The sequence below is a fragment of the Nothobranchius furzeri genome, chromosome 3, assembly GCF_043380555.1.
Source record: "Nothobranchius furzeri strain GRZ-AD chromosome 3, NfurGRZ-RIMD1, whole genome shotgun sequence".
Taxonomy (NCBI): Eukaryota; Metazoa; Chordata; class Actinopteri; order Cyprinodontiformes; family Nothobranchiidae; genus Nothobranchius; species Nothobranchius furzeri.
In genome coordinates this window covers 81,196,383-81,210,751 of record NC_091743.1, presented here as the reverse complement: position 1 = coordinate 81,210,751, position 14,369 = coordinate 81,196,383, and the positions used below count along the sequence as shown (strand labels likewise).

Sequence of the window (14,369 nt, the reverse complement as noted above, 5' to 3'; positions counted from 1 at the left end):
GTGCATAGAAAATCAAGATTTTACTTCAGCAACGTAAAATGATCGAAATGCTGTACATTGAGTAACAAGTATTTTTGATTAGCCTCGATTCAGTTACAATATTTGAAAATTTCGCCTACTTTCATTAGAATTGAAAGAAACAAACGGGTGACATTAGGTTTACCGCTAATTCGGCTTAAGTAACACAAATAACTAGTCAGCACAAACGGAGAAATAAAACTAGTCAAAGACTAAGGACGCAGAACATTTCGACGTGATGACGTATATGCTAATCAGTGCTGCAAAGCGTCAACGCGCTAGCTACTTTCCATTTAGCTTAGCTGGTAATGAAAGTTAAAGAAATAATATGTATAATTTTATAATTCGCATCTTCTTTTCAAAAGGTTGAGTCAGACCAGTGCGCATGCGCCTTTCTCCTGAAGAGCCATGTGGGGTACGGTGACAAGGAACGTAAAGTGTGCACCCTCTGGGGTTCTCAACCTTTACCGGACCACGATTAGGTCTGGCTGCAGTGGGTCTGGGAAGACCTGGGTGAGACCCAGCGGGTTTGACACTGGTCTAAAGACTTTCAACAGCCTCACCAAGCAAAAGGAGCCGCTCATCCTGGCTAGAGAAGGAACAGCTACCTGGTAGGGGACCATCCACTAACACACCTTTACCAGCCTTCACGAGCCACGCACAACACAACCACCTGTGTTCTCTCTCAGGTACAGCTGTGGACCCACCGTGTACGACCATGCTCACCTGGGTCATGCATGGTAATTATGAACACAACAACATAAACAAACAGCTGATTTTAAACCTGACACCAGACCTTTGCTGTTCCAGTTCATATGTCAGGTTTGACATCCTGCAGAGGATTCTGTCCAGGCTGTTTGGGGTCACCGTGATCCACGCCATGGTCATCACTGACATCGATGACAAAATCATCCGAAGGAGCTGGGAGGTAAAGAACACAAGCATGTTTTTAAATGACTGTTGATGATGACGAAGGCTCAGGTGATTTGTTTCTGTTTGACAGGAAAATGTTTCTGCGTCCGTTATCTCCAGAATGTATGAAGAGGAGTTCAAGAAGGACATGCTGTCTTTAAAGGTTGGGTTTCATAGATACGTGACAAAAAACGTCTAAGATAAGTAGATCTTTTATAACCAGAGCTTGTTGTTAAGGTGATTCCACCTGCGGTGTACCTTAGAGTCACTGACAACGTGCCCCATATTATTGCGTTCGTTGAGAAGATAATTAGAAATGGACACGCCTACGCCACTAATGAAGGTAAATCAGACGTTTGATCCCTCTGATAAAATCCAAAGTGTCTGAGCTCATATTTGTGTAAGGTTCTGGGTTGTTGCAGGAGACGTGTATTTTGACGTCCAGTCCATCGGTGACAGATATGGGAAGTTTGGTGGAGCTGTGGGTTCTCAGGGAGAGCCTGGTAGGGGATTTTTAATTTATTAACTTATTTGAAAGCGCTTTTGATGGTTAAAAACATTTTCTCAATCAGAGGTTCATAATGATTTTAGCTTATGAACTATAAAATAATACTTTTGATCCTGCCATTATAGTAACAGGAAACGACAAGGGCCTTGTCAGCTATTTGATGAGGTTGTTCATTTCTTCATGACAACAACACGCTCGTTTTTCACCAGATGGGGCTTAATACTTCTCAGTTTGTCTCAGTCTTCCTTCAGAGGCAGACTGAGACATCCCAAATGTAAAACAGAAATGCTACCATAGGTCATTCATCCCCTCAGCAGTAAGAGTGTCTAACTCCTCAGTTTAACTGGTACTGGCATTATCCTGGTACACAATAACATCAATGTAATAAGCAGTATGAGTTTAATACTTGCGCAATACCGAATGTACATTAGTATGTCTGTGTCCCTTATGCTGCATAGCTCTGGAAACACAAGTTTTCTTTTTTTTGGTTGTTTTTAGTGGTTGAAGGTTACAATAATAGCTCACTGCCTTTGTGTGTTTACTGACTGGGTTTATGTGTGATTTATTGACTTATTTAATTTATATTGCACACAGTGAGTGTTCAGTTGTCTTTCACAATCATCAGCAACAACATTCTTAAAAAATCGGCATCAGTGTCGGCCTAAAAAAAAAAAAGCATCGGTCGGCCTCTAGTTCTGACCCCCAATGCTCTAAATGATCATAATTCAACCCTACATTGTAAAAAAAGGACCATACATTAAACTGTTATTAAACCCAGCAGATTGCTTTACAGCAATGCCTGTACTAAACAAGCATGTAGGGACAGTGGAGAGGAAAACTCCACTGCAACATTTAATCCTGCGTTACTTCTCCCCTCTGGTGGAGGATTGAAGAACTACACGTGAAAAGTTTAAATTAGATTTTTAATGATGATAAAATCATTACATTTAAAATATAACAAAGTTAAAATAAAAACAGAAATTTTCTGATTTTTGTTTCCCGGTGTCAGGCTGCAAAGGATTTCACTCTATCCGTTGTTTTACACATTTGTCCTGTACCAGAATGTTTCACCTATTTTGTAATTTGTATTTTGTATTTTGTAATTTTGCTTTTATTTTTGATTTATTCAATATATTTACCTTCAACTGAACCATGTTCAGCGCTTTGGGCTTCCTGACAGGGTTGCGGAAGGCGCTTTATAAGTAAAGCTTTGATTGATTGATTGATTGATTGATTGATTGATTGAGTAAAAGTCTCCACCAGGAGTGACGTCTGCTGGACAGACTTCACTAATGAAAACCTGTTTGTTTGGTTCTCCAGCCAGCTCAGACAAACGGGACTCGAGGGATTTCGCCCTGTGGAAGCGGTCCAAAGCTCAGGAGCCATACTGGGAATCGCCATGGGGCCCAGGAAGACCTGGCTGGCACATTGAGTGCTCCACCATTGCTAGGTTAGATTTACAACCAGTCTGCTCTCCGTAGGCTTGTACTGAGCATCAGTACAAGCCATTGACATATAAAAATATGGACATAGCCTGCCCATTGCTCCGCAGGGGACAAGTTGAAGCCAAAAATGGGAGGTTCCCACCACTGCCAGGGACTGGGGTAGCCCACGTGCATGGTCGACTGGCTCCCGTGTGAGGCTGTAGTCATGCTGGTCGCCTGTGGAGATCTATTATGGTCCGGGACTGTTAAATTACAAGCAGAGCCTCAGACTGCTGCGATCGTAGCCGGGCGACGTGGCCTTTTACATCAGCTCGTGCTCCATGGTCGGAGATCAGCGGGACATTAGCTACATGCTAACCTGAAGCTAACAGTTTTTTCTGGGCAGTTTTAGCAAGAAAAATGCAGTAAAGCGACTCCAAAGTGATTCACAGTGGTCAAAGGTTTGCATGTCCGCCTTTGTTGACGGTCCCAGCGCTGGGAGCCGCCGTGGAGCTGGGGGCCAAATGACATATGGCAGGCACATATCTCCAGCGGTCAACGGGCAATCAGGCGGGGTACTCCCTGGACAGAGAGCCAGTCCATCGCAGGGCAACTGTACCATACATTTTAACCATACTTTCAATTTATTATTTTTTTTAAACTTTTTTTTATTTTGAATTTGTTTTGTTCTTGTGAAGCGCCTCAAGATGTTTATAAAAGATACTTTTATTTCTTTTTTACCATCCAAGATCTCAGCGAGCCAAACGGTACGACGTCTCGCTCTAGCAGGACACACTAGAGCATACTCGTCAAAAAACGACAACAAAGATGAAAGGAGAATTAAAAAAAGAACGTTTTTGTTTTTTAAGAGTGCTCCACATGTTCTTGAGTGTAGCCTCCATAGTTGCTCTGACATTGTACTTGCATCACTAGAGGGCGACTTTTCAGTGATCCATCGGAGACGGGAGTTGTAGGTTTTCTGATACTACTTAAAGACTGTTGAAGGCTGAATTTGGTTGTGAAGGTGCTCAAAAAGCTGTTGCTGGGCCAGTCACACTGGAAGGCCACAGACCTGCTAATCATCCTTATATTCACCATTTTTTTGTCACCTTTCTGTTCACGATGAAGGATTTGTCTAGGATGGCCCAACAACGCACAGTGTGTCCCATTCTTAGAGAACAGAGGTTTTCTCCTGAAACTCTTCCAAACAGGCCAAACTTCTGTTGTTTTTGGCTCAGTTGTGACATTTGACCTGCTGTAGTCGGAGATAGCTTCTCTGAGCATTGGCCTCTGACTTAGGGGGCAGTCTGCTGGGATGTGTAAAGCTACAATGGCAAATCTGGAAAACAAATGAGCCTAAAACATTTTTTTCATGCCTCTTAATGTTGTAACAAAGCTATAAATATACAGTGGAGATAAAAGATGAAAAAAAAAATGAGTAGAGTGTAGGGCTGCAACAAACGATTATTTGGATAATCGATGAATCGGATGGGGTCTCGACACGATTAATCGATTAATCAGATTACATGGGGAAATTTTTAAAAACTGCTAGGGAAATGTTATTTCTCTCCTTCCTTCACTTTATTTAACACAACATTATTAGAAAACAGTTCAATAGCAGAAAAACAACATGCCATCACCTAAATTGTCTTATAAGGTGTATAGACAGAGACCCTAAGCTACATCTATCTGTGACCTAAAATGCTTGGTCCAAGTTAAACAGCTTAAGGGCAATTCTCATCTGTTTTGCTTGATCTCATCTGTTGACATTTATTTTAAATGTAATTAAACATAGGCTGTGAATTAATCAAAATTGATCACTATTTCCAAAAATGACTGAAAAAATACCAAATAAAACAAAAGTAAATGAATGCCATCCTCCTTGCGATGATGCCCTGGGCAACTGCCATAAAGTCACATCAAGAAATGCTGCTGATCATTCCAATGATCCCAAATAGACTCACATTAGGCCACATGAAAGCAACTGAACCCAAAAATATATTAACCAGTATATAACTGGACTCTCACACAACACGCCTGCAGCAACAGTTAGGACTCCTCCCTCTCTTTTAAAAGCGTTTTTGCTTCTGAGGACATTGTGGTTGTAAAACCACATACTAGTAGTCTGGCCCCGGTGTGATCAACCAGTTTCTGCGGGAATGTGACGGCGGAACCAGGGCCAGATTAACACTTTGTTGTACCCTGGGCAACAATATTCAAGGGCTCCATCATCACGACCCAAGGATCACCATAATGTGGTCACATACAGAATATTTTACTGTAATATGCAGTAAATATACTCAATACTTGAATGCCTGACAACACGTAACCCGCCCAGAGTAACCTTTGACCCACCTCGTGTGGACTGACCAATGAGGAGAGGGTCTTAACTTGAGGCCCTCTCTTCATTGGTCAGTCTGCATGAGACTGACTCTCAACTGACGTTCAGTTGTAGGCAGCGAAGCGTCTCTGTGCAGCGCAAAAGCCCGGGTGGACAGTTTGTTTAATGTAGGGTGACCATATTTCCATTTCCAAACAAGAGGACAGGGGATCTGTGCCTATGACGTCACACTATGGCAACGCCACAAAAACCATGTTGGGACCCATTTTTTGTAAGAACTAAATTAATATCAGATTCTGCCAATTAAAGGGCTCTAAAACAATTCATATGTAAATATTTTGCATATTTAATGCAAAATCTAATTTTTCTGCTTTAGTGCTGCAACAAGTTTTTATTAATAATAAATTATTATACCTTTTGTTTTACTACAGCATCAGTAAGCTTCCTGTGCACAGATTATTAAGGATACTTGTTTCAGCTGTGAGATTAGACAATAGGATCAATGAAAAAAATAAGTTGTCACACACTCCATGGAAACTTTCAGAGAATCCACAAATAGTGGCTTTCAAATGGTTTTGTTACTTTTTGCAAGTTTATAAAAGAAGCAGATGAGACAGCATGTCTGATAATTTAGTTTTTCATCTGATAATATTAGAACATGTCAGTAATGTCTGAGGGGCTTTTATAAACACTGTATAACTAACACTACTGGAGAGGGCATGAATTACACAGAGGCTTCTGGGGAGCCCAGTTATTGGGGGGGGGGGGGGGGGGGGGGGGGCATTTTGCCTTGGCCCCCAAAATGTCTTGAAACGGCCCTGGGTGTGTGACTGAGTTTTGAAGGTGATCTGAATTGTATCAGCTGTATAAATATGACATGTGTATAACTTATTGTTTTTAACTGGTAAAAACGTGTCGTGGAGATAAATCTACCTACATTTGACTTTTCAACACTTTGTTTTGTTTTCTTGTTTTTATTTAACTATTTTCCTGTCCTGTCTGTCTCTCATCTTCCTGCATCTCCTCTTAATTCTCCAGAAAATCTGTTGCCTGGATTCTTACCTTTTCACCTCATCAGTTACTTTTGAGCAGATCAAAGGGATCTCCTGACTGAAAAGCGCAGAGCGCGTTTTCGATGCTGCGTGAGGTGAAATCACCACAGCACAGGTGATGAGCTCCGCAGTAGCGCGCTTCAGGCACAAATAAGACAGAAAATAGAGAACATGTGCGGACATGAACGATCGTGTGCTAATTATAGTTTTTTGGTTGCGCCACTTTGAGAATGGACCGTGCGCTGGAAGCAGCTGCCTGGATCGCTGCGCAACAATGCGGAACCGGTTCGCAGCAGCGCAAGTCTGCCGGCTCTCCCTCGCGCTGATCTGCCGGCTCTCCCTCGCCGCTGATCTGACTTGCTCTGGTCTGCGCGCAATGGCGGGCGGGAGGGGGGGGGGGCGCTTTTGGAAGAGTTGTGCAACACAACGAATCGATGACGCAATTCGTTGCCAACGCTTTTAGTAATCGATTTTCATCGAATTTATCAATTCGTTGTTGCAGCCCTAGTAGAGTGGTTCTCTCACATTTGTCTAGGGTTAGAGTTATTGTACAATCTGGTTGTCGGTCTCGCTCAACCGCTACACTTCCCTGGGTCCTCCATTTATTGAGTATTCCGCAACAGAGCACCACTGGGGCGAGAAGTTCTGCGCTCAATAATATCAGAGGTGGAGAAACAGCCGGCTGCTACCACTTCAACTTTAGGACAAACTACCAGTCCCAAAAGGAAAGCCTAAAAAATAGTGACTGGTGTTTAGCGCACTCACATTTTGTCGCAGGTTTCCGGTTCTAGCAGAGGGAAGATACCCGAGGGTAGGGGGTGAGCGTTCTGTGGATTGTGTTTGTGTTGAAAAGCTAGCTTGTTTGCAGATTTGCTGTAACAGCTTTAATGGTTTCCACTTATCTTTCTGTAGGCTACAAATGGTCTAGAAATGACCTTTTAGCCATCCCAGATTGAGGGGCAGCAACAATTCCTTTGAAGTCATTACTGATTTGTTTCATTTTCTTGTTAACACACGCCCGTATGCTCCAGAACAGCTCACTGACTAAAGTCCTGCAAGATCTCACTCTGCTGATCAGCAGTAGGACACTGAAGACCTAAATCCACTCTGTCTTTTTACACACAGCTTCTGTTTGTGTTTAAATGGATACTTTCCAACATTTTCATATTTTAAAATCATTTTCTTGAGCCAGTATGTGCTAAAATGACCCTTTACAGGGTTAATGAAAAGCCACCCAGCCCCTATCGCCCCCTGTGGCCAGAATATTCCACTTGCAACTTCAGACTGGTGGGCTGTTCTGTTGGGAAAATTGAGCTGACACTTGGAGCTGCAGTCTGGTTTCCTGCATGTTTCAAAACATGAACACTGCAGATTTTTTTTAAAAATTTTAGTAATGAATCACTCTTCTAGAAACTAATGAAGGCTGGGAGACGTTTCAGCTGTTAGATAAAGGTGTTAAAAAGATGAACACACAGCGAGGAGAGAAGTTTTGCTTTCAGTTCTACAAATAGACTCAAGGGGTGCTAAAAGCAAGCCAAAACGGCTTAGTTCCCCTTTAATAATATGAGACAATGTAATAAGTACTGATGAATAAGATCAGCATGTTACCAGTGTGTGTGTGTGTGTGTGTGTGTGTTTTAGTTGTGTGTTTGGGGGTCAGCTGGATGTCCACTCTGGAGGGATGGACCTGGCCTTTCCTCACCATGAGAATGAGATCGCTCAGAGTGAAGCCTTCCATCAGTGTCAGCAGTGGGCCAACTACTTCCTCCACTCAGGTGAGCTCTGAAGACTGGAAAACAACTCCATGTAACCAGGAAGTGCACCTGTACTGGGTTATAACTGTTAAAGTAGTTATAAAAGGAGGATTGTTTTTATGCTATAGTAACTTTATAAATTAATTTCTTCTCCTTTAGAATTGCTTTTGATTTACTTTTCGAGCATCAAAAAAGTCAGAAAGGTCCAGTGCTGTTTTAGAGACGTAGAAAAACTAGAGCTGGATGGAGGGCTGAGAGTACGTTATTTAATTTAATTAGGAATAAAAACAGATTTATTCTCTGATTTAATTAGGAATAAAACAGATTTATTCTCTAATTTAATTAGGAATAAAACAGATTTATTCTCTAATTTAATTAGGAATAAAAACAGATTTATTCTCTGATTTAATTAGGAATAAAACAGATTTATTCTCCAATTTAATTAGGAATAAAAACAGATTTATTCTCTGATTTAATTAGGAATAAAAACAGATTTATTCTCTGATTTAATTAGGAATAAAAACAGATTTATCCTCTGATTTAATTAGGAATAAAAACAGATTTTTTCTCTGATTTAATTAGGAATAAAACAGATTTATTCTCTAATTTAATTAGGAATAAAACAGATTTATTCTCTGATTTAATTAGGAATAAAAACAGATTTATTCTCTGATTTAATTAGGAATAAAACAGATTTATTCTCTAATTTAATTAGGAATAAAAACAGATTTATTCTCTGATTTAATTAGGAATAAAACAGATTTTTTTCTCTAATTTAATTAGGAATAAAACAGATTTATTCTCTGATTTAATTAGGAATAAAACAGATTTATTCTCTAATTTAATTAGGAATAAAACAGATTTATTCTCTGATTTAATTAGGAATAAAACAGATTTATTCTCTAATTTAATTAGGAATAAAACAGATTTATTCTCTAATTTAATTAGGAATAAAAACAGATTTATTCTCTGATTTAATTAGGAATAAAACAGATTTATTCTCCAATTTAATTAGGAATAAAAACAGATTTATTCTCTGATTTAATTAGGAATAAAAACAGATTTATTCTCTGATTTAATTAGGAATAAAAACAGATTTATCCTCTGATTTAATTAGGAATAAAAACAGATTTTTTCTCTGATTTAATTAGGAATAAAACAGATTTATTCTCTAATTTAATTAGGAATAAAACAGATTTATTCTCTGATTTAATTAGGAATAAAAACAGATTTATTCTCTGATTTAATTAGGAATAAAACAGATTTATTCTCTAATTTAATTAGGAATAAAAACAGATTTATTCTCTGATTTAATTAGGAATAAAACAGATTTTTTTCTCTAATTTAATTAGGAATAAAACAGATTTATTCTCTGATTTAATTAGGAATAAAACAGATTTATTCTCTAATTTAATTAGGAATAAAACAGATTTATTCTCTGATGCTTAAGGGTCACATTTTTCCACAAATATGAATTCATATAATTACAAGAAAAAAGGTTAAAACTTCCAGTTTTAGGGCCCTAAGCTCATCAGGAAAACATGAATTATTCATTAAATTGTGAAAAATATATTTCACAGTGAAGTTGCAAAGGTACAAAAAGTTTCTTTTAAACGGTAATTTTAGCACATACTGGATCAAGAAAACTGTTTAAAAAGATGAAAAAGTTACATTGTGTCTGTTTAAAGTTGGAGGAGAAAATAATGGAATGTTTTGTAAGTTTGCTTTCATAGTGGCCCTAACAGGCTGCTGTAGAAAAGAAATTACTTTTGTATTATAATAACAATAAATTTGATTCAGTTTATTTATATTGTGCCAAATCACCACAAGCATCGTCACTTCACAAAGTCAACTTTCCAAGTGAGTTCAGTTCATTGTGCTATCAGTTCAGTTTCCTTTATAAGGAGCCCAGCAGATTGCATCGAGTCACTGACTTGTTGTGTCAGAGTCTTCACATCAATCTTCAAACTAAGCAAGCATGTAGCCACAGTGGTTGAGGAGAACCCCCTTTTAACAGGAAGAAACCTCCAGACCAGAGGTATTCAATCGAGGGCTGGTATCCAGCATGTTTTAGTTGTTTCCCTGCTTCAACACACCTAGTTTCAATCAGCAGGTGATTAACAGGCATCTGCAGAGCCCGATGAGCTGCTGCACAGGTGATTCAACCACTGAATCAGGTGTGTTGGAGCAGAGAAACCACTGAAACATGCTGGATACCAGCTTTCCAGGCACACAATTGAATACCCCTGCTCCAGAGGATCCTGGCTCAGTATGAGCAGCCATCCGCCATGACTCACTGGGGACTGAGACACACACACACACACACAAAGTAGTGTTTCTATGTCTGCCTGCATTGCGTTTTCTCAGTGGAGATTCTATTTCTTAACAAAATAGTTGTCGTTATCTGAGTGAATCTGTAAATAATTCAACAGACAGTGAAGTATTTCCTCTGAAGGACGTTGTTGTTTTCAGGTCATTTACACCTGAGTGGAAGTGCAGAGAAAATGTCTAAATCTCTGAAGAACTACGTCAGCATCAAGGTAAAGACCTACACTTGTTGCCAACAGAGTCAACCAGATTGAAAAACCCAATGGCTACATGGTCACTGTTATGGCTACCAGCCTGGCCATTGGGATGCAGGAGCCAGGATCACCCAGCCTCTCATGTTGTTTCCAACCCCTTTGTTTGTGATGAGTTTTAACTTTTAAAGTTTTAACTCTGAGTTGAGGAGTTTTAAAGGGAAAACCTCTGAGTGATCCTTAGGGATCTTTGATTGATGTCAACTTGGTTGACTCTGTTTTAAGGTTAACTCTGCTTTGGTTTTTAGACTTTTATCAACTTCGTAGTGTTTTTAAAACACCTTCAGTTTAGGTGAAACTTTTAATAAAGTTTTAACCAGGTGTTTTATATAGTTGATAAGTTGTCTTTTAACTGTTAATAGTGAATTTTTCATTTAGCATTATTTTAATAATGCTCGCCATCTGTTTGCTCTTGTTTTTAGAAACTTTTACAACAATTAAACCCATTTTAAATCCACTGTCGCAATTCTTACCCCCTCCTTCACTTTTTAACACCTCCTGTCGGGGACGTAACAGTCACTGAACCATGTCGTTAAGGATCTATATTCAGAGATGTGAGCGTGTCACGCTGTACCGGAAACAAATCCCACTAGAGCCCTGCACGGGCCTAAAATCTGAGCCTGTGTCCAGACCGGCCCGAGGGGGTGGAGCCCCAGCCCGACACGGTCCGAAAAGGTTTTCAGGATTCTCTGGCCCGACCCGAGCCCGGCGTTTTTTTAACGTTTCATAATGTTTTAGCGTGATAGGATGCTCAGCATTCTAATTATCTGTGAGAAGCGTTCTGCAGTTAAAAAAAAGAAAGAAAAGCAGCATCAATGCAGCTTTTTTTTCTAACAGAGCGTGTTTTCCGAGCGGCAGATGACATTTACGAACACTATATTAATTGGATGCGTTTATAAATTTAATCTGCTCTGAAAATGCGCTCTTGTGCAATTAGAAAAAAAGCAGCATTCTAATTTTGTAACTGCAGAGCGCATTTTCAGAGCGGCAGATTAAATAAACCCTCCCAATTAATAAAAGCGTTTGTAAATTTAATCTGCCGCTCTGAAAATGCGCTCTGCAGTTAGAAAAAACCCAGCAATGAATGCTGTATTTTTTTAACCGCAGAGCAAATTTATTCACAGAAAAACAGAATGCTGCCGTTTTCATGAGAATAAATGAATGGTTTCTGACATCAAAGTGGACATAAAATGGCATATTAGAATAGGGGCACGTTTCAATCAGCAGTTTGAGAATTCGTTTATATCGGCGCATTTATAAACCACACAGACCTTAACTGAGCTAACGGTGCGTGAGAAGCAGGCAGGTGCTGCTGCGTTCAAGTGTTTCAGTAATTTTTTAATGAATTTGATTAAAAATAAAAACGCCCGGCCCGTGTCCGAGGTAATTACACAGTCGTCAGCCCAAAGCTTGCCGAGGCCGCAGGCTCCAGTGCAGGGCTCTTAATCCCACCAACTTGTTGTGTGGTCATTAATAAATTAATCCGATCTTTATTAAAGATAACAGCTGCTGCTTCTGGTGACTTATGGAAATCCACTTTATTCTAAATTAATGCCGTTATTTGGGGACGTAAGAAAAGATCGATATGGCAATATATCGCAATATTTTTTCCTGTGATATATTGATATTCAAAAGCTGTGTATCTAATTTTTGAAAGAATTTACATGCAAACATTTGTGTATTTTCTTTTCTTTTGGTACAATTCAAACACCGACCGCTACTTGGCAGCAGTGGTCAGTGGGCTTTGTTTCCACCATTGAAATGTAAATCCCTCTATTATGGTTCAGATACCTCGTGTTAAATGTGTTAGGTATGTTTGGACTGTTGAATTTTCCTACAGTCGTTTCAGTCTAAGATAATCGCTAATGTCGTCTGACTGAATGTGTCAAAATATATCGTTTTGTCTCCCCGTATCGTGATACGCATCATATCGCCATAATTTCACCAAAACATGTCCCTACTGTTTTTAATAAATAGTTCATTAGAACTATGTAAAATAAAATTTTCCCATAAAATAAAAACAAAATAAATTTTTGAAAAAAATAAAAAATGTAACAAGGAGCTTATTTGTCAATGTGTTATTTCTTAAAGGTCTTTTCTTTTGTAAATGTACTTCACGTATTTCAGGGACTTCTGCATTCAACTCATTTTTTTGGGGGGGGGGGGGGGGGGGGGGGGGGGGGTCTTGGTTGGGGGCAGGTCTTGGTGGGGTGAAAAATTCTGCAATTGACAAAAACAAAAACATTTCCTGGTCTGATTTCCTACACCAGGACTTCCTGCTGTCGTACTCTGCTGATGAGTTTCGGATGTTTTGCCTCCTGTCCAAATACCGATCAGGTAGGTTGAAAGAGTTTGGTTTTGTAGTTTAGCCTCATTTCTTTTAAATGCTGGCTTGTTTTGTGTCGACAGCGATAGATTACAGCGACAGCAGCATGACGGAGGCTCGTTCCGCTCTGGAGACAATCCGCACCTTCATGGAGGCGGCTCAGGCTTACATGAAGGGTCAGCTGCTGTGTTCTCCGGTTCAGGAGGCTTTCCTCTGGGAAAGGTATCTACTTCCTCTGATCACTCCTGTTGTTTCCTTTGTGTTCAGCAGCTTCCTCACAGTGGTGTCCTCTTAGTGCCTGGAAATCCTGCAGAGGAAGGAGACCCAGAGCACTCCTTTTGGCGAGGAGCAGCGGCTCCTGATCCATCCTACTGAGGAAGATCAGTTTAGATCCTCCCCCTTTTGCCGGATTGTGAGCCAGGCCCTCGAATCGTGGAGCAGGCCCCTCAGCTAACCTGATCCGTCTGATACTTGAAACTTTTCCTCTCCAGGCTGACGGAGGCGAAGTCCGGCGTGCTCAGAGCGCTGTCAGATGACTTTGACACCCCGAGAGCGGTCAGCGTTCTGATGAATCTGGTGTATCATGGGAACTGTCAGCTCCAGCCTGTTACTACGGTAACTCCCTGACTCATACTTCAGGAAGGAGAGTAGGAGCAGTCTGGTGTTGGTTCTGAGCTGTGTGTGTGTGTGTGTGCCTGTGTGTTTTGAGACTGCGGCAGTGGTCCGGAGTCCTGCGGTGTTCGGAGCGATGACCAGCTACATCACACATATCCTGGATGTGTTTGGGATCGATCTGCTCCTCAGGAAGGTCAGAATCGTTTCCATGGTGACTGAATACTCCTGCCGACAGATGCTTCTGACCTGGTGGTTCCCGTCTCCTTCAGGAGTCAGAAGTGCTGAGCAGCTCTGGAAGTCTGCAGGCCGTTGTGGAACAGCTGACCCGGTTCAGAACCGAAGTCCGAGCTTTCGCGCTGACCCGACAGGACGATAGCAACACCGGATCGCCCAGCAAAGCAGGTCTTCACCCAGACAGAGTCCCTCTGCTGAGAGCCTGCGATGCCCTCAGACATGAGCTGGCTCCTCTGGGAGTTCTCATAAAGGTAACCTGGGTCAGCAGGAACTGGGTTTGAACCCAGACTCCAGTTTAATGTCTGTGTGTTCTCAGGATCGAGGAGCCACGTCCACGTGGGAGATAAAATCCAATCAGAGAGGACAGAAGGTCCAGGAGGGACGTCACAGACAGGAGGCTGAAGTCCTCTCAGATGGACTCGACGATTTGAAATGAAAACTTGATCAGAACTTTTTATAAGAGGTTTAAAATGATCCGATGGAATAAATTTGATCAAGTTAATTATTTTTCCTTTCATGACCGGATGGACCATCGGCTCCAGCCTAACAGCTTAGTCAGGATCTAATTGTTTTTGTACTAAATTATGATGTCATTTTCTCCACAAG

At 40.6% G+C, this 14,369-nt stretch overlaps 1 protein-coding gene across 1 annotated transcript; it reads left to right on the top strand.

Moving 5' to 3' along the window:
• The first annotated feature begins 201 nt into the window (after positions 1–201).
• cars2 (cysteinyl-tRNA synthetase 2, mitochondrial) lies at positions 202–14,368 on the top strand. The gene is made up of 15 exons (XM_015957825.3): positions 202–629; positions 708–758; positions 829–946; positions 1,022–1,093; positions 1,168–1,273; positions 1,353–1,433; positions 2,759–2,888; positions 7,897–8,030; positions 10,482–10,549; positions 12,859–12,925; positions 12,998–13,136; positions 13,406–13,529; positions 13,624–13,722; positions 13,799–14,014; positions 14,080–14,368. The coding sequence occupies exons 1-15, from the start codon at positions 427–429 to the stop codon at positions 14,197–14,199; spliced, it is 1,728 nt and encodes a 575-aa protein (XP_015813311.3). The 5' UTR covers positions 202–426; the 3' UTR covers positions 14,200–14,368.
• The last annotated feature ends 1 nt before the right edge of the window (position 14,369 follows it).